Here is a 27,875-nt window from a genome sequence, read left to right on the forward strand (position 1 = left end):
CAGTGGCAACATGGGGAATGTAACATATAATAATCTGCATGTCCTTCCTGTTATCAACACCAGAGACTGAATATGCTACAACGTTTTTTATAGCTGTCACTTATGGCTTCAATGTTTATAAACATATACAAATTTTCTTTTTCTCCTCTGTACTTCCTATAGGGACAACCTCTTGGATTGAGTTTCATAAATGTATCATCTGTCAGAAGTCCTCTTTTGTATTTAGCCTAATTCTGGTTTAAAGGATGGTCACTCTTTTTAACATTTTCAGATTTGTTGAACAAGTTTTTGATAATGAAGTGTTTAGTCTTAATCATTCTAGATTAGAGTCTACTATTTCTACTCTGTGTTCGTATGGCAACTCTAGGACCCACTTGATCATTTTAGCTTCCTTTCTTTGGACCTATTCTGCGTTTGTTAGCATTTTCCTTGGATGCAGTCACTAGAAGTATCCCAGGGGATATACAGTATTCCAGGGGATTGGTTTGCCTTTTGTATTCATGGGATTTTCCTTCCTAATTTTCCTTTTCAGTAAATTTAGTGTTTTAGTTATACGATTCTATGAGTTTTAACAAATTTATACAGTTGTAAAAATATCATCACAATCAAGATACAGAATATACTATTCATCACCTCAAAAAGTTCCCTGTGCCTCTTGATAGTCAATCCCCTATTCCAGCTGCAGCCCCTAATGACCACTGGTCTAATTTTTGTCCCTATAATTTTGCCTTTTTGACAAAGTTGCATAAATGGAATTAAACAGTACTTAGCCTTTTGTGTCTAGCTTCTTTTACTTAGCATAAAACCATGTTGTTGCATGTGTGATACCGTGTTATTTTTTCATTGCTGAGGAGGAGTGCATTGCATGGCTATACCACAATTTCTTTATCCATTTAGCATTTGATGGATATTTGGGTTGATTCAATTTTTTGATGATTTTGAATAAAGTTGCCATAAACATTAATATATTAGTCTTTGTGTGGCAATCATTTTTCCTGTCTCTTGGGTAAAAATCTAGGACTGGGAATTTTGAATCATATTATAAGCATATGTTTAACTTTTTTATTTTTTATTTTTTTTAAATTTTTTTAAGGAAGATTAGCCCTGAAATAACATCTGCTGCCAATCCTCCTCTTTTTGCTGAGGAAGACTGGCCCTGAGCTAACATCCATGCCCATCTTCCTCTACTTTATATGTGGGACACCTACCACAGCATGGCTTGCCAAGCGGTGCCATGTCTGCACCCGGGATCCGAACTGGCGAACCCCAGGCTGCCAAGAAGTGGAATGTGTGCACTTAACCGCTGCACCACTGGGCCAACCCCTATGTTTAGCTTTATTACAAATTGCCAAACCATTTCCTAAAATGGTCGTACCATTTTGCACTCCCAACACCAATGTATGAGTGTTCCAATTATTTTCTATTAAAACTTTAAGCCATTCTAATAGATGCATGTTTCCTATATAAAAAATCTTCTCCTGCTTCAAGCTCACAGATACTTTCTTCTATGTTTTCCTTTATAAATTTTGTATTTTTAGACTTTTTGAGAAATCAACAAGCAATTCTGAAATTTATATGGAAAAGCAAATGACCTAGAATACCCAAAACAATTTTAGGAAAGAATAACAAACCTGAAGAACTCACATTTTGCGATTTATATTTGTTTCCTGCTGGAAATCTATAGTTCAGTTTGGGGAGAGTTGTCAAACTAACAATATTGAGTGTTCTGATCAATGAACATGATCTATCTCTCTATTTTTTTTATTGATGTCATAATAGTATATAACATTGTGAAATTTCAATTGTACATTATTATTTGTCAGTCACCACGTATATGTGCCCCTTTACTCCTTCCACCCACTCCCTACCCCCCCCCACCCTCTGATAACCACTAATCTGTTCTCTTTGTCCATATATTTGTTTATTTTCCACATATGAGTGAAATCATATAGTGTTTGTCTTTCTCTGTCCGGCTTATCTCTCTTAACATAATATTCTCAAGTTCCATCCATGTTGCTGCAAATGGGAGGATTTTTGTCTTTTTTATGGCTGAGTAGTAATACATTGTATATATATATATACCACATCTTCTTTATCCATTCACCAGTCCATGGGCACTTGGGTTGCTTCCATATCTTGGCTATTGTGAATAATGCTGCAGTGAACATAGGGGTGCATAAGTGTCTTTGAATTGTGTATTTCAAGTTCTTTGGATAAATACCCAGTAGTGGAATAGGTGGGTCATATGGTATTTCACTTTTTAATTTTTTGAGAAATATCCATACTGTTTTCCATAGTGGCTGCACCAGTTTGCATTCCCAGCAGCAGTGTATGAGGGTTCCCTTTTCTCCACATCTTCTCCAACAACTGTTGTTTTTTGTCTTAGTAATTATAGCCATTCTAACAGCTGTAAGGTGATATCTCATTGTAGTTTTGATGTGCATTTCCCGATGATTAGCAATGTTGAAAATCTTTTCATGTGCCTGTTGGCCATCCGCATATCTTCTTTGGAAAAATGTCTGTTCTTATCCTCTGCTCATTTTTTGATCTGGTTGGTTGTTTTTTTGTTGTTGAGTTCTGTAAGTTCTTTATATATTTTGGAGATTAACTCCTTGTCAGATATATGATTTGCAAATATTTTCTCCCAGTTGGTGGGTTGTCTTTTCATTTTCTTCATGGTTTCCTTTGCCTTTCAGAAGCAGTTTAGTCTGATTAAGTCCAGTTCGTTTGTTTTTTCTTTTGTTTCCCTTGCCTGAGTAGACAGGATATTCAAAAAGATCCTTACAAGAACGATGTCAAAGGGTATACTGCCTATATTTTGTTCTAGGAGTTTTATGGTTTCAGGTCTTACTATCAAGTGTTTAAACCATTTTGAGTTAATTTTTGTGTGTGATGAAATAATGGTCTACCCTCATTCTTTGCATGTGGCTGTCTAGTTTTCCCAACACCATTTACTGAAGAGACTTTCCATTATCCATTGTATGTTCTTAGCTCCTTTGTCAAAGGTTAGCTGTCTACATATGTGTGGTATTATTTCTGGGCTTTCAGTTCTGTTCCATTGATCTGTGTGTCTATTTTTGTGCCAGTACCATGATGTTTTGATTATTATAGCTTTGTAATATATTTTGAAGTCAGGGATTGTGATGCCTCCAGCTTTGTTCTTTTTTCTCAGGATTGCTGTAGCTGTTCGGGGTCTTTTTTTGCCCCATATGAATTTTAAGTTTCTTTGTTCTATTTCTGTGAAGAATGTCATTGGGATTCTGATTGGGATTGTACTGAATCTGTAGATTGCTTTAGGTAGTATGGACATTTTAACTATGTTAATTCTTTCAATCCATGTGCACGGAAGATCTTTTCTTTATGTTCTCATTGATAGCTTTCAAAAATGTCTTATAGTTTTCATTGTAAAGGTCTTTCACCTCTTTGGTTAAATTTATTTCTAGATATTTTAATCTTTTTGTTGTGATTGTAAATGGGATTGTATTCTTGAGTTCTCTTCTGTTAGTTCTTTGTTAGAGTATAGAAATGCAAGTGATTTTTGTAAGTTGATTTTGTACCCTGCAACTTTGCTATAGTTGTTGATTACTTATATAGTTTTCCAATGGATAAGAATCCATTGGAAATCCATTAGGGTTTTCTATATATAAAATCATATTGTCTGCAAATAATGAGACTTTCACTTCTTCCTTTCCAATTTGGATAAATTTTACTTCTTTTTCTTGCCTAATTGCTCTGGGCAAAACCTCCAGTACTATGCTGAATAAGAGTGGTGAGAGTGGGCACCTTTGTCTTATTCCTGTTCTCAGAGGGACGGCTTTCAGTCTTTCCCTGTCAAGTATGACGTTGGCTACGGGTTTGTCATATGTGGCCTTTATTATGTTGAAGTACTTTCCTTTTATACCCATTATATTGAGAGTTTTTATCATAAATGGATGTTGGATCTTGTCAAATGCTTTTCCAGCATCTATTGAGATGACCATGTGGTTTTTATTCCTTATTTTGTTAATGTGGTGTATCACATTGATTGATTTGCGGATGTTGAACCATCCCTGTGTCCCTGGTATAAATCCCACTTGATCATAGTGTATGGTCCATTTGATGTATTGCTGTATTCAGTTTGCCAATATTTTGTTCAGCATTTTTGCATCTATATTCATCAGCAATATTGGCCTGTAGTTTTCCTTTTTTGTATTGTCCTTGACTGGCTTTGGGACTATGGTGATGTTGACCTCATAAAATGTCTCAGGAAGTATTCTGTCTTCTTCAATTTTTTGGAATAGTTTGAGAAGGATAGGTACTAAATCTTTGAATGTTTGGTAGAATTCTCCAGAGAAGCCATCTGGTCCTTGACTTTTATTTTTGGGGAGGTTTTTGATTACTGTTTCAATCTCTTTACTTGTCATCAGTCTATTCAGGCTCTCTGTTTCTTCTTGGTTCAGTTTTTGGAGGTTGTATGAGCCTAAGAATTTATCCATTTCTTCTAGATTGTACAATTTGTTGGCATATAGTTTTTCATAGTATTCTCTTATAATCCTTTGTATTCCTGTTGTATCCATTGTAATTTCTCCTCTTTCATTTGTAATTTTATTTATTTGAGCCTTCTCTCGTTTTTCTTACTGAGTATGGCTAAGAGTTTGTCAATTTTGTTTATCTTCTCAAAGAACCAGCTCTTAGTTTCATTGATCCTTTTTACTTTTTTTTAATTTCAATTTCATTTATTTCTGTTCTAATTTTTATTATTTCCCTCCTTCTGCTGACTTGGAGCTTTGTTTGTTCTTCTTTTCCTAGTTCTGTTAGGTGTAGTTTAAGATTGCTTATTTGATATTTTTCTGGTTTGTTAAGGTAGGCCTGTTATTGCTATGAATTTACCTCTTACAACTGTTTTTGCTGTACCTCATATGAGTTGGTATGGTGTATTTTCATTTTCATTTGTTTCCAGATGTTCTTTGATTTCTTCTTTAATTTCTTCATGATCCATTGATTGTTCAGTAGCATGTTGTTTAGTCCCCATATGTTTGTCACTTTCCCAGCTTTTTTCTTGTAGTTGATTTCTTTTTCTTGTCGTTTCATACCATTTTGGTCAGAAAAGGTGCTTGATATTATTTCAATCTTCGTAAAATCACTGAGGCTTACCTTATTTCCCAAAACACAGTCTATCTTTGAGAATCTTCCATGTGCACTTGAGAAGAATATGTATTCTCCTGGTTTTGGATCTAGTGTTCTATATATGTACATTAAGTTTTCTGGTCTAGTTTTTATTTAGTTCCACTATTTCCTTGTTGACTTTCTGTCTGGTTGATCTATCCATTGATGACAGTGGGGTGTTAAGGTTCCCTACTATTATTGTGTTGCTGTTAATGTCTCCTTTTAGGTCAATTAGTAGTTGCTTTATATACTTTGGTGCTCCTGTGTTAGGCACATATATATTTATAAGTGTTATGTCCTCTTGGTGGAATGTCCCTTTTATCATTATATACTGCCCCTCTTTGTCTCTTATTGTCTTTTTTATCTTGAAGTCTACTTTGTCTGATATAAGTGTGGCAACACCAGCTTTCTTTTGTTTGCTGTTATCTTGGAGTGTCATCTTCCATCCCTTCACTCAGCCTGTGATGTCTTTAGAGCTGAGATGTGTTTCCTAGAAGCAGCAAACCATTGGATCTTGTTTTATAATCCACCCAGCCACTCTATGTCTTTTGATTGGGGAATTCAATACATTTACATTTAGAGTAATTATTGATATATGAGGGCTTAATGCTGCCATTTTATCACTGGTTTTCTGGTTGTTTTGAATTTCTCTTGTTTCTTGTCCTGTGTATTTCAGACTGCCAATTCAGTTTGGTGGCTCCCTTTGATGGTTTTCTGAGTTTTCTCTTTATTTATCACTTGTGTCTGTGTTCTGATTTTTTGTTTAGTGGTTACTGTGAGGTTTGTATAAAATATCTCACAGATAAGATAGTCCATTCTCTGATAGCCTTTTATTTACTTATTCTAAGTAGATTTAATCTCTTTCCTCTTCCCCTTCTAATTTGCTGTTGTTGTCACAACTTGTTCCATTATGTGTTATAAATTTGTGGTTAAAATGAAGTGATTATTTTTGCTGTTTTCCTTCCCTTCATCTTTAAAGTTATAAATAAGTGTCTGTTAATCTGTTTTGATAGAGAGGTGCAATTTTCTGATTTTGTCTGCCTATTTATCCTTGCTCAAGGCTCTGTAAACTCTTTCTTCTTTTTTTTTCACATACGAGGGCCTTCTTGATCAAATTTTGTAGGGGAGAGTCTTGCGGCGAGGAACTCCATCAGCTTTTGTTTATCTGGGAAAGTTTTTATTTCTCTATCATATCTGTAGGATATTTTCACTGGATATAGTATTCTTGGCTGAAAATTTTTGTCTTTCACAATTTTGAATATATCATGCCACTCTATCCTGGCCTATAAGGTTTTTCTGAGAAATCCACTGAAAGACTGATGGAGGTTCCTTCATAGGTTATTTTCTTCTGCCTTGCTGCCCTTAATGTTTTTTCTTTGCCATTAACTTTTGCCAACTTTACTAATGTACACCTTGGAGAAGGTGTTTTTACACTGATGTAATTAGGAGTGCTACTGCCTTCATTTATGTGTAATTCCCGCTCCTTCTCCAGGTTTGGAAAGTTCTCAGCCATTACATCTTTGAACAAGCTCTCTGTTCCCTTCTCTCTCACTTCTCCCTCCAGAATACCCATAATTCTTATGTTGCATTTCCTAATTGAGTCAGATATTTTTCAGAGAATTGCTTCATTCCTTCTTAGTCTCAGTTCTCTCTCCTCTTCCATCTGAAGCATTTTTGTATTCCTATCCTCTAGATTGCTAATTCTATCCTCCATAATATCAGCTCTGTTATTTAAGGATTCCAGATTTTTCTTTATCTTATCCATTGTGTTTTTCATCTCCAACATTTCTCATTTTTTTTTTTTTTAAAGATTGGAACCTGAGCTAACAACTGTTGCCAATCTTTTTTTTTCTGCTTTGTCTTCCCAAACCCGCTGTACATGGTTGTATATCTTAGTTGCAGGTCCTTCTAGTTGTGGGATGTGGGACGCTGCCTCAACTTGGCCTGATGAGCAGTGCCATGTCCATGCCCAGAATCCGAACCCTGGGCCACCACAGCAGAGCGTGCAAACTTAACCACTCAGCCATGGAGCCAGCCCCTGGTTTTGTTTTATAGTTTTGATCTCTTTTGTGAAAAATTCTCTCTGTTCATTAATTTTGTTCCTGATTTCATTGAACTGTCTTTCTGGATTCTCTTGTAAATCACTGAGTTTTTTTATGATGTCTGTTTTGAATTCCCTGTCATTTAGATTGTAGATTTCTGTGCCTTTGGGATTTATTTCTGGATGTTGGTCTTTTGCCTTCTGGTCTGGAGTATTAATATATTTCTTCAGATCATTCGATGGCCTGGATTTGTGCTGTCACATAGTGATAGGATATGGTCACGGGTTCCACTTACTGCCGCTGCGGGCAGTAAGCTGTCAGAAGCTGTGTAATGTGAGCCTACCACAATCCCTGTCAGTTGTGCCTGTCCAAGCCTAGGCCACTCCTTGGGATTACAGCAGCCCTCTGGGCTCTCCTACCAAATAGAAAAGCAGTCACGTGCAGGCTCATGATTGCTGCCGCCTGCTCCCACAGTCCTGTTGAGATGCCCTTCTCCCTTTGGGACTGCAGCAGTACCATGGGCATTTGAGGCATCCAGGAGCTCATTTACCTGGACTCGCAGCTCCACTACTGCCTGCTCCTAGGTCGCACCAGCTGTTGTTCTTGGGAGGTGGGGCCTCTTCACTGGGTCTGAGCCAGTACCACTCCCTGGACCATGGTGAGACTGTGGACTCTCCCACAGGATGAGAAAGTTATCACACAGGGGCTCAGGGCTGCTGCCGCCTGTTCCTACAGTCCTGCCAAGTTGTGCTCCCCTCTTCAGGGCTGCAGCAGTACTATGGGCATTCAGGGAAGCCAGGAGCTCTTTTGCCTGGGCTCACAGCTCTGCCACTACCTGCCCCTAGGTCACACCAGCTTTTGTGCTTGGTGAGCAAGGCCTCCTCACTGGGTCCAAGCCTGAGCTGCTCCCTGTGGACTTCACAGCTCTGCAGACTCTCCCATCACATGGAAAAGCAATCACGTGGAGGTTCTGGGCTGCTGTCACCTGTTTCTAAAGTTGTGCTGAAGTGCACTCTCACCTTCGGGGCCACAGTGCTGCTATGAGTGCTCCAGCCAGGAGAGCAGTTACACATGTGTACTGGGCTCCCTGGGGGCCAGAGAGTGCTCACCTATCTCCACCACCTCCCCGGGGGTAGTCCATCCACGTTCAGATGTATAACTGTACTGATCTCTCAGGTGACCTGAGGTGCTGTGTGTGTATCCTCCACTGATCAGTGAATGTCCATTTAGTTGTAGCTCAAAGGGAGAGAGACAAAGGGAATAGCTCACTCTGTCATGTTGCTGATGTCACTCTCTCTCTCTATTTTTAAGGTTTTCTGTGATTTCTTTCATCAATGTTTCTAAATTTTTCCTTGTATAAATCTTTTACAAATTTTACTAGATACATACTTAGGTATTTCATAGTGTTTAGTGCTATTGTATATGGTGCTATTTTATAATTTCAATATCCATTTGTTCAGTGCTAATATATGGAAATGCAGTTTGATTTTTGTATATGATCTGCTATCCTGTGACCTTTGTAAGCTTACATACGAATCTCTTTATGGTAGGTACTCAGGATTTTCTATATAATATGTTAATAAAGGCAGTTTATTCCTTTCCATTCTGTTATGTTTTTAATTTCTTTTTCTTATTTTATTGCCCTGGCTAGGACCTCCCTAGGAAGAGAAGTGATGAGAGCAGACATCCTTGCTTTGCTCTCAATCTTAGAGGAAAACATTCAGTCTCTCACCATTGAGTACATCAGCTATAGGATTTTTCTCAGAAGACCTTTGTTGAGAAAGGTCTTTTATACCCCTAGTTTAATGAAGTTTTTTTTATCGTACGTTAATGTTGAATTTTGTCAAATGCTTTTTATGAATCCATTAAGATGAACATATGTGGGGTTTTTTTCGTTTAATTTTGTTTTGGTCTATAAATAGGGGGAGTTATACTGATTAATTTGCAATCTAACCTTTCATTCCTGGGATAAATGCAAGTTGTCTTTATGTATTATCTGTTTTAAGTATTTCTGGATTCCATTTGCTAATATTTCATTAAAGATTTTTGCTTATTTGTTTAGATGGATTTTGGTCTGACTATTTTTTTAATAGAATGTCCTTATCTGGTTTTGTTATCAGCATAATGCTGGATTCATAAAAAGATATGAGAAGTGTCCCCTCCTTTTCTATTTTCTGGCAGAGTTTGTTTAATATGTTATTATTTTTAAGTATGTAATATTCAGACCATTGTATCTTCTTGAATGAGCTTTGATAGTTTGTATATTTTTTTAAAGTTATCCATTTAATCTACATGAACAAATTTATTGGTAAAGTTGTTCAGATTATTCCTTTATTGTCCTTTCAGTATTATAAAAACTATAATGATATCTCCCCCTTCATTCCTGGTCTTGAAAATTTGTGTTTCCTCTCTTTTTTTTCCCCCCTTGATGATTCTATCTAGAAGTTTATCAATTTTACACATCTTTATAAAGAACTAACTTATTTTTATTCACTTCTCTACTGTTTTTCTATTTTCAACTTCGTTAACTTTTGCTCTTTATTATTTCTTTTCTTCTGCTTTTCTTTAGCTTATTTTTCTCTTCTTTTTTTCTAGTGTCCTAAGGTAGAGGCTAGGTTATTGTTTTCTTATTTTCTAATATAAGAATTTAAAGCCAGAAAATTTTCTCTAAGCATTGCATTAGATGCATCCCCCAAATTTTTGTATGGCAGATAATTTGCTTTCAGTTTAAAATATTTTCTAAGTTCCTTATGATATATTTTTAATCCATAAGACACTTAGGAGCTTGTTATTTAACTTCTCAATATTTGGGAGATTTTCTGGATAACTTTTTGTTGTCAACTTGTATTTTAATTCTATGGTCAGAGAATATGCTTTGTAGGATTTAATTTATTTTCAATTTGTTGAGGTGTGTTTATGGACCAGATTTTGTTCTTTCTTGGTGAATGTTTCATATGCAGTGGAAGAGAACATGCATGATGTTGTTGGGTGGAGTGCTTTATAATTATCAACTAGGTCAAGATGGTTGATAATGTTGCCGAGATACTCTTTTTCTTTTCTGACTTTCAGTCTACTTATGCTATCATTTACTGAGAAGGAGTGTTGATGTCTCAAACTATACATGTGGATTTGTCTAGCTCTCTTTTTCATTATAATAGTTTTTGCTTCATGTGCTTTGAAGCTCGGTTATTAGTTTCATACAAATTTAGGACTATTATATCATTGTTATGTTGGTAAATTGATCCCTGTTATCATTATGCATCATCTTTCTTTAATTCTTGTTAACACCCTTGATTTGAAGTCAATTTTGTCCAATATTATAGCTATTATAGCTTTATTTTGATTAATGTTTACTTAACATATAATTTTTCTATCCTTTTATTTTTAACCTATGTCTTTATATATATAGTGGGTTTCTTGTAGACAGTGTATAGTTGGGTCTTATTTTTATATACAATTTGACAATCTCTACTTTTTAATTGGGATTTTAAAATATTCACATTTCATGTAATTATTAATATGGTTGGATTTAAATCTGTTTTGCTAATTGCTTTATATGTGTTTGATCTTTTTTTCCCCTATTACTCTTTTATGCCTTCTTTTGGATTAGTCAGTTATTTAATTTTTTTCCATTTTATCTCTACTGTTGGCTTTTTAGTTATAACCTCTTCTTAAAATTTTTAAGTACTACCAAATGATTTATAACATATATCCTTAAATTATTACAATTTACTTTCAAATAATATTATATCACTTCATATATTATAATAAGTTTATGCAGTATACTTTCAGTTTTTTTCTTTCATCTCTTGGGCTGTTCCTGGCATGTGTTTTACTTTTTCTCATGTTATAAATCCAACAGTGTATAAACCTCACAATATGTTGCTATTAATTTTTCTTTATACAATCAATTATCTTTTAAAGCAATTAAAAATAATGAAGTTGTCTTTTGTGTCCACCACTTGCTGTTTCTTAAACGTACTAGGTCCACTTCTGCTTTAGAGTCATGGTGCAAGGTGTTGCCCCTGCCTAAGATAACATTTCCCTACCATATGTATGTTCTGTTTCTTCACTTCATTATGATCTTACTCAAATGTCAGCTTCTCAGTGAGAGTTTCTTTGACCACCGTATTAAGTGTTTTATTCCTGACACCTGGTTCACTATTATGCTTAATCTGCTTCATTTTCCCCATAGGAATGATATATATTTATTACTCATTTATTTATTTATGTCTGACTCTATTAGAACATTAATTATAAGCTTCATGAGGGTGATGTTTTCGTCTGTTTTGTTTACTGACATAGTCTTAAGCCTAGAGCACATAGTAGGTGACTGTTTGTTCAGTGAAAAAAAAGAACGGTCAATGAATACTAATAGAACATTAAGTGAGCACTAAAAACTTGCTTAGTTGGTTATTGGTCAATATTCAAATGTGTGTGTCATTTGTTAAATATTTAATTTATTTAATTTCCAAGTATATAGACATTTTAAATATCAGAAGTCACTACAATATCTGGTCATTATGTTGCCATTGACTGTTTTTAATAATAAAATGGAAATGTATCTAAAAGAGACTAAAATGACATCGCCTCTTTAATTATTATCATAAATCTATAGAATAGGTTCTGAGAGAACAAGTTTTCAATGTCACTATTACTATGGCTAACCTATTTCCATCTGTAGTTCCATAAAGTGAAACTCAAACTAGTAATTTATTGTATCAAAAATTTTACTGAAATGCTCATTGATACAATAGTTTTATTATTAGTCTTGTCTGCCCTTTACATTAGATTTTTAAGTATTTAAATGCACGTGACCAAAGCTATGCTGGGAAGGTCTCTCTGTGAAGAGGAGTCTTCCATGTGTCATGACATCCTCCTCGGGATCATTCTAGTACCAACAAAAGTTGTGAGGCAGAGATACTCCATAAACTGCTTCCAGTTAAACTTTTAGAGCTAAAATATATCTTTCTGAGTGAATTTAGAAGGGCAGTTATTTCTCTTGGATGCTTATTCACTGTGCTGAACAAAAAATTATGTTAAATCAATGTGAGACATAACTTCTTTCCTTGAGAAAGGTATCCTATGCAGCTATATTTCTCTCCTTTAGCTCTGTATATATTTGAAAAATAATTGCAAACAACTGAATGTATCTTTGACACAAACTTGTAGTTCAACCGATAAAGAGGTTTATGTTATAAAATACTGAAACAGCAATAAACTACTTTTTATAGGAAAGCAACTGTTAAGTATGTTAAGTTCATTTATTCATCAGATATTTACTTGATATCTACTATGTGGCTGGCATTAAATTAATATTAATGAAGGAGACAGAGAAGAAGAAAATATATATCATATCATAATTTGGGTAATGATAAGTACAACAAAGAAAAGTGAAGAAGAATAAAGGAATAGAAAGTGATATGGGCTATTATAAGGTAATCAGTCCTCTCTGAAATGATTTTTGGGTGGTCACCTTAATTAAATGAGGGAATGGGACATGTAGATATCTGGGGGGAGGAGTATTTCAAGGAAAAGAAGAGCCTTTCAATGTAAAGATGCAGACATAAAATTTTTTAATGATCGTGAGTGAAATATTACTAAGCCAGAATAACTGAGAAATGAGATAGCTTGAATTATAAAGTATTTGAAAATGTAATTATACACAAATAGTATCTAGAACAAAGACACTAAGATAGTTCCTACGTGTATAAATTTAATTTAGTGGTAAGGATGATTTCCATGTAACTTACTAGTGATTGAGACTAAATGTTATTTCTGAAATTTTTAGGAAAATGAGCTTCTTAATTTGTTTTAAAAAGCACTATTAGTTTATTCAAAGTAAAACTTAAGCAGGATTAGAAGAATCTGAGGCTTTATTGGGTTTGTTTTTATACAAATCAACATGTTTTAGTGAATTGCAAACCTTTATTCCATTATAGTCAAATTATTGGGACTATATATTATTCCTTATAGCATTTGTAACTTAGTGCCAAACTACATTTCATAAAATATTAACCAGCAAAATCTCAGTTTATTATCTAGAAGCAGTCATCAAGAATATTTTTCTTCAAAGTATAAGAATATAGCTGTATAATATTTAACTTAATGCATAATATTAGAAATGTAAATATTCTGAAATTTTATTTCCTATAGAGCAGATTTTGTAAAGGAAAGATTTATTAACATATTTAATACATATTTATGAACTCTGTGAGTGAAGTAAAGAGGAACAGATTCCACCCTTTAGAAAATCATAACTTTGGAAAGTATATGAGAGATTATTAGTATAACAGAGAATTAATTGAAATATAACGTAATGTCTAGGTAATCACTCAGAAATATTTATTGAACAACTTTGTATATCAGGCACTGTGCTAGACACTGGAGATACAGCCATGAACAAGATAGGTACTATCTATTCCCTATGGAGTTTGCAACCTGTCAGGGGAAAAAAAGACATTAAAATCAATAAAAATAATAATATTTTGTTATTTATTGTTAGTTTAAGGTTGGAGAGGTATAGGGCACTATGGGAACATATACTTAGTAGGGAGAGCACAACATAGAAGTATATTAACCCCAAAAGGTTTAGAATTAAGAAGAGAGAGAGCACTTTTAGCTAGGGATCCAGAAAGTCTCCACAGAAATGTACCCATCTTGAAGGGTGGGTAGGCTTTGGGTGTGGGGAAAGGGGAGGAAAGGGCAATCCTGATAGAGGACACAGCTTGAGCAGAATCATTAAAGAGTCGGGGCATGTTCAGGGGATCAAGGATAGTCCAGTAGGCAAGCTAATGGGAACTTTAATGCAAATAGTAACTGAGTGGCTGAAAGGTAGGTTTAGAGCTATGAGCGCACGTCTAGGTTTAATTCAATAGACAGTAGGCAGCTGGAGATAACACGTAAGCAGAAAAAACACCATCAGAAAAGGATTTTCCAAAATATCTCTGTTCACAGAGTATTAGATAGTTTGCTGGGGAGAAAAAGTGAAAGTAAGGAGAACAGCTAAGACTCCATTATGACAGTTCAGTAAGGACATAATGAGGCAGAACTTAATCGAAATCTGTGGGTTTAATTATCAAAGGAAGATGTGTAGAGTACAGAAATAATTTAAGATGTGGAATCATAGTCCTTTATTCAAACTGTCCCAATTCTTGCCATTCTTACCTTGCCCAAATTAATCTAAGTCTTAGTTAATTCATTGTTAAATGAGGCTATTAAAGAATACATGACAGACTTGTTGGATGAATTTGAAATAAAATGTATCATCTACCTAGCACCATGCTTGGCAAAGAGGAGATGTTCCAACATGGAAATCACACAAATCTGCGTTCTCCAAGATGGCATTTGGGGAGTATCATTGAGTGAATTATGTTATAGTTTCAAGGTGTTGACGAAAATAATCCATAACCAATCTATAAATGAAAATTTGGGTGAGTTTATTCCAAGCTAAAATGTGAGGACCATGGCCCTAAGGAAGAAAGGGCACCAAAGAAGTAGGGTATACAGAGTGGTTGTATACCCCCAAAGAGGATGTGTCACACATGATTGAAATCTCCTTTTTACAATAGTCGCGAGACTGCTCTGTCGGCACACCGATTGATGGACACAGCAGGTAGGTCTGCTGTCTCAGTGGACACAGCAGGGTGGCAGGTCTGTTGTCTCAAGCCGGGTGGTCACAGGTGAGCTGAGTGGTAACAGGTGAGCACGGCACTCAGTTCCTAGCCTAAGGAAAGATGCTTATCCCTAAGGAAATGCCAATGTGGGAGGAAGTTGCGCCTTTATCTTAAGAGCATTTGTTCTGGCCATAGTAAATGTTTAAAGCAGATATACAATGCATGCTCAATGGCCACATCAGGCCTTTTTGGAAAAAAAACAAAGTCAGGCCGAATTAGGTTTACACTAAATGGCTTCCTCATATACTTCAATATATCCTATTTCTTGCCATTTCTTTTTTCAAAGGTAATAAATAATACTAATTATAATACTTTCATTGTCTGCCTATTATCTGTCAGGCACTGTACTCAGCACTTAATTTATAGTATCTCTTAATACAGTCCAGAAAATTAGAGCCATCATCTCCATCTTTAAGATAAAGAACTGAAGGTTATCAGGAAGTTGTAAAGCTAATAAGTAGTAGAACCTACTGGTATCTGCAAGTATTGAGCAGTCTGTTCAGGAGAGAATGTCTGAGTTGTCATAAGAGTGATCATAAAATTTTTGTAAAGAGAATGTGTTTATCAGGAGATTCAATGTAAGAGAAGGAATAATTTCAGAAATACTAAGCTGAGATGAGTGAAAATTGTGATAGTAGCTGTATGAGCTTCGACTGTAAAAAGTAGTCTAGGCAAACAAGGTAAAGAGAAGGAAAATAGCTGAGGTTCAGTTATGTTACAGTGTCACGCATGATACAATACAGAATTTATATAGAAATTGCCTCTGATTGGCAAGCTTCAACCTAAATAAAGCAGAAAAGAAAAACAGGATAAAATTGCATAATGGCCTTGGTTATTTTGAGGACTTAATACTACGTCTTTGACAAATGCATGAAGAGTTACTTCTCTCCATTCTCACGCTTGGACTCCTACTAGAGCCATTTTATTTTTCAAGGCAAGAAAGTCAGATAAGATGCAGAAAAATATTCCACTGGAGCGAGAACCAAAATAAAATGGCCGTACTGAAAGGGAGGAAAGATTTGAATTCAATCATTCCTGAGAAAACAGTGGATTTTTATAAAGATCAGAAAGTTAGTGGCATTTTAATAACAGCAAAAACCTTTATAACACTTACAGCACTTTTATATATATTGTCTCATTTTATTTTCACAAGACACTTATGAAGTACATACTATTATGCCCATTTTGCTGACAAAAAACCTAAAGTACAGAGAAGATGTGTATCTTGCCTAAAGTCACACAGCTAGTAAGCATTAAATGGAGATTCAAGGGGAACAGCTGGGCTCCAGAGGGTGCTTCTAATCACTATGCTGTACTATACCTCAACGGAAGTCACTCAAAACAAACTTTATGCCTTTTATATTTGCCATAATGAAAGACAGTCTATTGCTGGTGATTTAGTTCCACTGTGCCCTACATCCAGGGCTAAACAGTGGGGAGGAAGGCTGTGAATCTGTGGACATTGCTGAAGTTCAAAGGTCCCTTATTGCATTCAAATTTGCATTTAAAATGAATATCGTATTTGTTTTCTATTGCTGCTCTCTCCATTAATGGGTGTGTGTGTGTGTGTGTGTGTTTTAAGGAAGTTCGTTAACCTCAATTAACTCATGTCATTAAAGAGGTGTTACTAACCATGGGCATTCCCAGAAATGAAGGCTTTCTGGCAAGAAGCACAGAGACCTGTAATGTATCTAAGCTTCAGGCTGACACAAATATGTTAAGACATGTGTAAGCATTGAAAAGAATTTCCCCTCAGGGTTTCTACCTCGAGAACACTTGATAAACACATAAATATTTATGATGCATGTGGAGGAGTGTGCCTCATTTATGTTAAGGTTGGTTATTTACATTTCTTTAGTACCAAGAATAGTCAGATATTTAAATTCTTACCTTAGGGCCCATTATCTGATGGGTCACTTCACCCACTTTAAATTAATTGTACAGGGTTTCCTTGTAACATTTTAATGACATTAAGATCAAATACAGAAATATGCCCAGTGAGGAAGTCATGTGAGTGTGATCAAAAAGATTTGGATAATATTGGTCACACTTATTAAAGGATGTTTATATAGTCCTCACAAAATAACTTCTTTTTTGTACTTAAACCCTTGGCTAACTCATCCTCCTTTCCTTTGTGTTGCTATTATCAAACTAATATACAACTTTATTCAGCATAAACTCTTGGCTCTCTGTTTCTAATTTTGAGGAGCATCACTGAGTTGGTTGATTATAAAACAAAGCCAAAGCCTTAAATTCTGAATGAGAAAAGCATAATTATAAAGTTCTCAGGAAACTGTGCTTTCATCATTTATATTCATCTGTTATATAATTCCTATTAATATTTCTTAATTCTTGGAAGGTGTATGGAAAATGCTTTCTCAGCATGTCCCTGTTTTCCCAAGGCAATAAGGGGATTTGGTGACTAGTGGAAGAAACTGGAAACATTCACCGTATTTTGATTTATGTGACAACAGAGACTTAGGTTTGTTCATCAGTGAATACCCCGTGCCTGTAACGGTGCTGGGCACACAGTAGGTACTCAATAAGAACTTGTTGAATGAATTACATGTGACAGAAGGATTAGTTCCCTTTTGTATGATCCTAGGGAAATATAGCTAGTGTCATGGATGCAAACTTTAGGAATGCATTCCTAAAAACCATCATCAGGTTACTCAAAGGTGAGAGGACTTCCCTCAGGAAGTTAGGAAGAGTTTTAAGAATAGGCTGGCCAATACTATTGTAGTGAATTAACAAAGGGGATTTTAGCATTGGTGATAGAAGAGGATTAATTATAAATTATGTTTGACTATAAATTCTGAGATTCTGAATGGATTCCTGGGTAAAATCCATAAAGGAGTCTTCATATCTCTACCCCTATACTTACAAATACATTTGTATCTGCAACCAGTCTCAGAGGAAGCAGGTTCTTTTGTCAGTGACTAACTCCTCTAGATCCCAGCCTTTCCTGCCTCTTTGGAAGCCCTGGGACAGAGAGGGAATAAATGGCTCATGTCTACATCCACCACCTACCTGATAGTTCCTTCCTTAGGGTCAAAGCCTGCCCAGGAGTTCCTATGTTGACAAGACTTCTTTATAGAGGTGACTCTTGAAAGATGAAAAGATGCTCTCAGGTAAAGGCTGGAGAATCAAATGTGAGAGAGATCAGTAGGGGCTGTGTGACAGATCAGGCTGCTGAGGGTGCCATCAGAAGGGAGCTTTAGGGTTATGATAAAGAGTTTACATGTCAGTGTGAAATGCAGTGGTTAATTCTTGCAATAGCTTCTCAGTGGGGTGATTACATAGTGGTAGAGTTCTATACCCCCTTGGCATCCAGAACAGCTGTTTTAAATTGGTGTTATACATTAGTGCTCCATAGAGGCATTAACTTGAGATAGGGGGTCTCACCACCTTCAAAATGTTGCTTTCTCTTGTTCAGTCTAAACAATTTGGAATCCTCCTTACCTCTTCTCTTTCTCTCACATTCTGCAACTAATTCATCAGCAAAGTCTGTCAGTTCTGCCTTCAAAATTTCTCCAGAATCCAATTATATATTCTGATCTCCTCAGTACTAACACCCTAGTCTAAGTCACCATCATCTCTCTCCTGAACTATTGCAGCGATTCCCTAACTAGTCTCCCCGCTTCCCTCCTTCATGCTCCCTCCACCCCCCACCACAGTGTATTCTCCACAGAGTGATCTTTTTAATAGGATCACTCCACTTCACTGATCAAAACTCTGTAATGCCTTCCCTTCTCACTCAGAACCCCATAAAGGAGTCCTTATTGTGACCTGGTAGGTTATGATCTGGTACATGACTCTCTCTGACCTTGTCTTGTTCCCACTTCTGCTTGCTCACTGCACTCTGGTCACGCTGACCTTCTCACTCTTCTGAAAACACACCCAGTTTGCTCCTACTTCAGGACACTTGAACTTACTGTTCCCTCAGAAATCTGCATGACTCCATCCTTCACTTTGTTCATGCCTCTACTTAGATGCCCCCCTTTGTAGAGAGGTCTCCCCCGATCACCTTTATCTTACCCCATCCCACCTCACCTCGCCCCCATTTATTCTCTATCCTGTTACTTGACACTTTACATTTATGTATAGATTTATTTGTTGTTCACTGTCTGTCTTCCCAACCAGAAACGTGAAGGTAGAGAATATATCCTCTGTCCTGCTATATGCCTATTACCTAAAACAACACCTGAAACAAGTGGCTGCTCCATGAACATAGGATGAATGAATGAATGAAATAAAAGGTGTCTTATTAGAAGTATGCTTGGCAGTCATAGGAACCATAAAGTCTTCTTAAGGCAGAAGATTTTGAAGAGCCTGGTATATTTTTTAAGGACACAGAGAAACTATAGAAATGTTACTCATATTCATAAGAATTAAATTACTAAATACTGTTTCTTGTGTAACTGCTTTCAGAGGTGGAGCTGACCTTGCTGATATTACAGCATGAGAGGAGCTTACCTCTGGATGCTGACATAACTGCAATCATGATTTCAAAGGTCAGCTACAAAGGGGGATAGATTGCATGCTGGATCTAGAATTCACAGGTCTAAAAAAAATTTTTTAAGGAATTTTTGGAAGACACATGAAATTCTTATCACTGATATCGTGAAATGTCCTATATGCCTTTATATTCTATTGCACCATGTAAATAGGATTTAATAGGATTAACATTCCTCTCTACCACTCCCCCATGTATAGAACTATTATGTAGTCCAGTAAAGGAGCAGAATGTTATGTAATTTCTGCCCACACTCTGCAAATTTTCTCTTCTCCATTGCCTGCCAAACCAGTCATGTCTAGCTGATAGGGAAGTCATTTTGATGACTAACTCATACTTGAAATTCCCCCAGTTACCCATCACTTTGCCAGTTCCTTATGCTTCTGTAGACACTTATCATCATGACATTTTTAGAATGTACCCTCATGTGCCTTTTGGACAAAATCGAGGACATTTATCGACAGAGTCCTTTGATTTGTATTCCTGGTCTTTGAAATTCTTATCAAATCCAAAGAAAATTTCTCACACAAAGAATTGCACCACCATCAACTGGACTAAGTTAGACTGTTTAAACCATTAATGTGGTTTCTCAAATTCTCTTAAAATCATATTACTTCTCATTTTCTATCCAAAATATGTGAATTGTTTTCTTTTGTCAATTTTATAAATTTTTCTTTTGAGTGGTAGTGGAAAATGCTACTAATCAGTGAGTTTTCTTTGACTTCCAAATAAATTCTATGGTCATATTCCCGTTTAAAAAGGTGCTGTTATGACAATGAGAAGTTTTTGTGCTTACAAACAAGGAGTAACAGGTGCAGGATGTATTTGACCACTATCACATGCTGGAGAACTCCCTTTTTCCTTCAAGGGCTAGCTCAGCTGTCACATCATCTGAAAAGTCTTTCCTATACTCATTTCTGTCCCTTTTCCAAACAACTTCTATTATCCAATCCTCTATGTTTTCTTAGCACAGTACTTGATATATCTATTATTTTCCCTATGACACCATATTGATTTTACTATTTTTTTTTTTTTGAGGAAGATTAGCCCTGTAATATCCACCACCGATCCTCTTCTTTTTTGCTGAGGAAGATTGGCCCTGAGCTAACATCCATGCCCATCTTCCTCTACTTTATATGTGGGACACCTGCCACAGCATAGTTTGATAAGCAGTGAGTAGGTCCGTGCCCGAAATCCAAACTGGCAAACCCTGGACCAGCAAAGTGGAGTGCGTGAACTTAACCACTACGCCACTGGGCTGGCCCCCGATTTTACTGTTTTATATCTTTCTACTCTACATAAGCCCCTTGAATACAAAGTCTATGTCTTTTCTGTTTTAATTTTTGTATCCCCAGCGTTGGAATGTATTAGGAACATTATAAAAATTCTTAAATAGAATTTAACTAAGTGTAAGAAAAGGACATGTAACAATCCTGCTGACCAGATCATGCAGCAGTGGCTCTGGGTACGTTCCAAGTTGAGTACTAGCCGAGCCTTGTCTAGAAACACTTGACACATTCTACATGAAAAAATCCATTGTCATATTATTACTTTGTAGTTTGGTGACCTTTTACCATGAACTCAATAGTCACATAATAAGACTGTGGGAGAGAAAAAGTGCTGGAAAAACTTCTAATCAATTTGGAGGTCAGCGAAAGTAGATGATACTTGAGTTTACAAGCCTTAGACTAAGCTATGCCTCGCCATGAACAAATAAAATACTGTAGTTTTAATAATATTTATTATTAAATGACTCTATTATATAAATATAATACATAACCAGCTTTGTTCTATGGATTTTCACATTAAGATCAACAATTTAAAAAATATACCTAGGTCGAGACGTGAAGGACTGGGAAATGTCTATATTATATAGTGTGACCTGGAAAAGCAGTAGATTAATTAGCTCAGAGAAGCTGAGAATTAGTCAATCAATGCTAAACCAATAAATAATTACTCAATTACAGCATAAATGCTTTCTGGTGCTATAACCTTAGAAAATCAAACACCCACACTGACTGTATTATGAAATCTAGAAATGGGAGAAGTGATGCCCGTATATTTCAGTAATGAACTGGGTCAAATCCCCATTTTATAACTGAATAAACTAAAGCACTGAGAGATTAAGTTTAAAAGAGGTCGAGTACTGTATCAAACCACATGCTAAAAAGTGTCTCAAATTAGTGGCTTAAGTCATATCAAAGAAAAAGACAGGCAGAAAATAAATCCTAAATATGAATTTAAAACGTAACCCTTTTGCCATCTGACTCCTTAATTATACCATCCAGAGATTACCTGGTAGTGATGTTTGATGATTAAAGAAGTTTTGCTCTAGCCTAGGGATATTTCTCCCATCATATGAGTGTCCTCTTGTGACATGTACAATCCATCCAAACCACATATGCTTACATATATTTCAATTTAACTCTTTAAAAGGGTACAAATAGATTAACTCTGAAAATTCTGAAATAAGAATCATTTAGGCACTATATCTTCATTATCATGACTTATTTGTAATTCATTATTCTTTAATCTAGCCAAAAATACTATGACTTTTCCATATATTTTCACTGGATTTCTCCCCTGGATTCTCATCTTAAGATCAATAAAGATCAAAAGATATACCTAGGTTGAGGCCTGAGGGATTGGCACATGTCTTAATCATATAGCATTCTCCCCATTGTGCCTAACATAGAAGACACTCCTGCCATTTAATGCATAAATATACAATGAAGATGGCCTACTTCTGCGTACTTCTACTTAAACTACACTAGTTAGAACCCTAATTAATTTGTCATAAAAGTCTCCATTTTAAGAAAAGGTCTGTGTTGGGGGTTGGCCCCATGGCCTAGTGGTTAAGTTTGCTGCTCTCTGCTTCAGTGGCCTGGGTTTGGTTCCCTGGCACAGACCTACACCACTCACTGGTGGCCATGCTATGGCAGCGACCCACATGCAAAATAGAGGCAGACTGGCACAGATGTCAGCTCAGAGCAAATCTTCCTCAAGCAAAAAGAGCAGGCTTGGCAACAGATGTCAGCTCAGGATGAATCTTCCTCAGCAAAAAAAACCGGAAAAGGTCTATAAAAGAAACTGGGAAAGCAACTCTATTCCAATTACTTAAATATACTTTCTTAAAAGCTCGACTGAACTAGCTGTAACCTCTCTCTAATAAGCGATTCTCATGTGTCCGATGGTCAGCCACCTTTGATATACTAATTGTAGAGCTCATTACAACTAGTTATTGGGAGGGGGCAAGTTTTCTCACCTATTTATTTAGGTATGATTACAGCACTTATCATCAAAGAGACTGCCTCTAAAAGAGGACATAACTCTCAGGCTTAATTGCTTTTCCCCGCAGGTGGCCCTTCGGAGGGGATGGTATTGTAGGTTATGTTTGCTTTCTTTGTCGAATATCTGTGAGGCTGTCTGGAGAGAAAGGTGTAAGACAGCTTTTTTTGTGTGTGTAGATCTTTTTGGTCTTCGATAATGCAGTTAGTCTGCTATATCTAGCTAAGTCAAGTCATTAGAATGAAATAGCAGCGTATGATTAGACTCAGGAAAAAATATAAGCAGGGGCTACCTCTGTAGGAATATAAAAGGAATTTTTTCTGCTAAAGAAACAGAAATATTTCTCTTACTCAAAAAATTTAAGCCAGGAAATACTCACTGGTTTATAGCTGCTTCTCCATAATAATTTACCGTCACAGAGAAGACTTGCTCACTCACTCTTTCTAAGTAGTCCCCTCTCCCCACCTAATCTACACCTTCTTATTTATGATCACAGACATCTTATTCATCTTCACTACGCTGATGTGATGTCATAGCAATGCCATTTTTATTTGATAGCCACATCGAAGCATTAAAGGATAAGGCATTATCCCAGCAGGTTTTATTTTAAATATTCTGGGTTTGTTGCCTTCAGACTGAGGATCATGGTTTTATTTTAATTCTGCCGAGTGGCAGGTATGTGGAACCGGCTGAACTAGTCAGAGCATTTTTGCACCCAAGGCTGAGGGATTTATATTCTTAATGTTTATGCATCCATAGATCAGTTTATGATTAGTTTTGCCACACATCTAGAAATAATGATTTTCATAAATTATAAAGAATAGTAACATACATGGATAACTTTGAAATTAGTTGTGTTGAATTACAGATAACTCTAGAGAAAATACGGAAATATACTTTACTATAAAGTGTTAGATTATCTGAAGAATTATATTTAAAGACAAGACCAAAAACAGAGCAAAACAATGCTGTTTGCTTCTGTGAAGGATTCTTTACTGATATTATTTATTTGTACTATTTTGGATCCTAACAAAGCTGTAAAAGGCTTTTATTCCTCACTTTTCGGATAAGAAGACTGAATTCCAGAGTTTACCTAACTTAGTGACATTAGTAAAATCAGGATTAAACCTAGTTGATCTGTGTTTATTTCCATCATAAAAAAGCAGTCTCCACTTTCACCATGTACCAACATTTTCCATTTAACTTCAAAAAGATTGTTTTAATGGAGGAGTACGTTTGAGTTGCATTTTCCTTCTTCATATTTATGTTTCCTAATTTTTATTTTCATTTTACTTTAATAGGAACAAAATAAAACAAGGCCAAAACAACAACCTTTCCCCTACAAAAATAAATACTAAAGAACAAATTTATGCTTAATGCTCTCTTTTAAATAGATGCAATACAAAGTACCATTTAGCATCAGACTCATGTTCAGATTAAGTGAATAAATAATGGTCATGTACAGGTTGGAAGGAACATATAGGAATATATAAAGGAATTTTTTAATGTTATCAAAATAAAAGTCTTTTTCAAAGTTTGAAGCATTTGCACATTGAAAAAATCTTTCTAACTTATCATACCAAATTCTCAAATTTTTTGCACACTTAACACTGCCTTTAATGCATTGTGTTTATTATGCTCATCACAAACATTTCACAACAGCCTAGCCAACAAATTTCTTCAAATTTTCTGATTACTTTTGTTGAGTTTTTATGACTTTATTTCCCCCAATTAGGGTAAACATCACTTCCTTTACAATTAGCTGGTGTCTGCAAACTGCTCCTGCTAGCTCTAACTTCAAAATACAGAAATGAATATTTGGTAAAACTTATTTCAACTTCCACATGAGATGATAGTCAACATTCCAGTTCTATCAGACTGAGAATAGCTGATTATCAGACAAAACTCATTTTAAAATTTAATATGACCATGATTAAAAAAAATCTTTACTATGACACAGTATTACTGTGATGTGATACGTGGCTATCACCCCCATAAATCTGACAGAATTTGATTTTTGTCATTTCTTACTTCTTGAAGGGTTCAAGGTGCAGCAATCAAATTGACAAAACTTAGGAAAAAAGGAAATGAGAATAAAAAAGAAATGCAGCAATCATAATATCCACAAACTAAATAATCAAGAATACTTAATGCTGCAGATTTTGGAAATGGATACTTCAATTATGGATGCGGAGGAAGACATTGTACACAGGGGCGTTATTAACTTTTTGTTTTTTCTGGGTTGTGTGGTACCAACCTTAACAGTTAGCTTTATTAGAGTCGTGCAAACGGGTGTTAGTGACACAACTAAAATAAAATAAATCAAAAGAAAGGGCATAAAATGGATACTTTCCATTTGGCTCAGATCCAAGTGTAAGGGCAGCACATTGTTCATTATTAACAACATTCATGTCTACATTGGAAACACTTTCTCTTCATTTAATCGTCTTCATCTTGCTTAGAGGTACAATCATTTACTTGGACATTGAAACAAAAGAGCCATTAATCTTTTCCTTGTCCCACAGCTTAGCAATCAACAAAACTCGAGAATTGGAGCTAAATCCATCTCCTCTCGGCCTACTGCCTCTGCCTTAGTTCAGGCCCTCATCGTTTCTCTCTTGCAACTTAAAAATGACCTCTGAACTGGTCTTGCTCTCTGCACCCTTTCTCTGATCCTCATCCTCATTTATACCTCTGAGATTATTCTAAATTCTCAATCTGATTAAAACTCATATTGGCTCCCCATCTCCTGCAGAGGCAATTTCAAGCTCTTTACTTTGGGTTTTGAGATACCTCATGAGGTCGTCCACCCACCAGCCTTACCATATTCCTCCTTCTAGGATAGCAGTGCTGTGAAAACTTGCAATTGTGAACATACCTTGGAGACCGTAAATTCTTTGAGGCAAAAGCTGTATTTTATGTGTATATTTTTACTCCCAGTACTAACTATTAGTAATGAATGCTAGTTCACATCACTAGCCTTTTTTTCTCTCTGTTCTTTCCACCTTTCTTTATACCTGGAGAACTTTTATTACTCAAAGTTTTAGTCATGTCACTTTCTTGATAAAATCTTCTGACACTCATAGCACTCCAAAAAGCTAATTGTTTCCTCTTGTACAAAGTTTTGGCACAGTTCACACTATATATGTGGGCTCTAGAACAGTTTCTGAAATATTATTATAATGTAGTAGATACTATTCTAAGGACTTTCTATTATGTCACTTAATGAATAAAGCTTGTAATATTTGATAGATAAAATTATAAATACAAAAACATAAATATCTCCCAAGATATTAAATATTGAATCCTATTTGAGGATTCAGAAAATAAAGTATATAAATGCCAACTTTCAAGTTGGAGAAAGGTGATTAAAACGGCATAAGATATTTTGAGTGGGGAGGTAGTGCACGAGTTGGAATAGGTTAAGAATCAAGCGGAGAGGAAGAGCTCCAGTAGGGATTGGAGACTCGTCAAGTACAATTCATAATTTGTGATTTCACTGGGAGGTACTAATAAAAAATGTGAAGAATCATGGTCAGGTATTCAAAAGTAATGTTGCTACTTTTAAAACAAGGCATTAAGAAATTGTTTAAGGTCATTAAAAAAGTATTTGGAATAAATTCTTTTATTTTTAATCAAGTAAAAATGATGAGATTATTATATAACTTTGCTGCGAAAAACTCCCTTCTTAAAATATGGAAATGTTATTTATAAATTACCTTTTAATTGAATCTTTGTATTTTGCCACCCAAATTTCAAATTGCCAATACATCAAACAGAATCCAGTGAGAAGATATTCTCACTTGAATGTCAGCATCAGTAGAGCTTTAACTAAAACTCATACTGTGATTGGCATGTTGGCAGAGGGTGTACAAATTAAAACCTTTCGTTCTTTTCAAGATCTACGTATCCTATTGATATTTAGCAGTATAAACTACTTTCGAGGAATATAGCAAGTAGACATGAAGTAGAACTATAATGAATTTGTTACTGTCTTACTGTTTTTTTCTTTCTTATCACAGACCAGTTGAATTTTCAGAAGATGATTACCCACGAGTTGAGTATCAAAGAAGACAGCAATTTTGGGACCCTATACGACTAGCTCTTTTCACATTGGCAATTGTAGCAATCATAGGAATTGCAATTGGCATTGTTACTCATTTTGTTGTTGAGGGTAAGTATCCAGGTCACATTTCTATTGCCTAAGTACTCCATGACGTACTATCTTGAAATTTTCTGTTGTATAAAAAATGCTATTTGCATGATATTAACATTTTAATTACTGATCTTTTATTGATGTTAAATTATAGTTTGCTTCATTATTGAGCTCTGTGTTACATATTTCCAGCCAATGAAGCTTGCAATATACATTATTACATGAATAGACATATCTAAAAGAAACACATTTTAAAAAGAGAAAGAAAGGCTGAAAGATTACCTTCAGAATAAAGACAAACCATATAATGTGCTGAGTTTAACATACTTTTTTTTCAAAATCAATATATTAATGAGTTGCCCAAGAAAAACTGATGATATGAGAAAAGTTACCTTAAGGAACATCTTTGAAGGGCTAAAGATCAAACATTATTTTTGAAAGGAAAAGAGATTGTTTCATGACTGGAGGGAGAAGAGATAACTCAGAACTAATTCCACGTTATGTGCAAAACTGGATAGTCAGTACCACAGTTAAACCAAATGACAGTCAACCAAGATTCCTTGACCTTTGTGTTTGGTATGTGTATTTATAAATCACATGTGACTGAGACTTTGCCTAAAATTTTACAGAATCATATGAATCACAACAATAAAACCGTACTTGAAAGACCTCCCAGGAAGAGAGGCAAAAGCAGTGAGGGGAGGCTAGAGCTATAATTGTTAGAGGAGCAACAGTCCTAATAGCCAGAATAGGGAGACATTCTGTCTCTTTTGTTAGTTTATTTGGACAGTGTTTTTGTCTGAGTTCAGGTATATCTATGGAATGGTCTTCTTTTGTCATCATCTGTATAGTCATGTCTATGTTGATGTTCTGTGAAGTTGTTTCTGTTCAAGATGAGAATACCAAGGCCTAGGTGACAGGACCAGGCCAATGTCTGGATATCTGGGGCTGCTCTTTCTCTTCCTCAGGTTTTATATTTACAACTCAGTAAATTTTGGCCTATCACTTCAAAAAATAATTTCTGTTTTATTTATTAAATATTCAGTGCCTGA

General features: G+C 35.6%; 1 protein-coding gene across 1 annotated transcript in view; it reads left to right on the forward strand.

Moving 5' to 3' along the window:
- The window catches only part of LOC124237135 (transmembrane protease serine 11F), a 96,659-nt gene that overhangs the window by 28,395 nt on the left and 40,389 nt on the right, over nucleotides 1–27,875 (forward strand). Inside the window, exon 3 of the mRNA XM_046656473.1 lies at nucleotides 26,690–26,841. Within this exon, the coding sequence (XP_046512429.1) occupies nucleotides 26,690–26,841 (152 nt within the window). The remainder of the gene's footprint in view (nucleotides 1–26,689; nucleotides 26,842–27,875) is intronic.

The sequence above is a fragment of the Equus quagga genome, chromosome 3 (genome assembly GCF_021613505.1).
Source record: "Equus quagga isolate Etosha38 chromosome 3, UCLA_HA_Equagga_1.0, whole genome shotgun sequence".
In the NCBI taxonomy this organism is placed as follows: domain Eukaryota; kingdom Metazoa; phylum Chordata; class Mammalia; order Perissodactyla; family Equidae; genus Equus; species Equus quagga.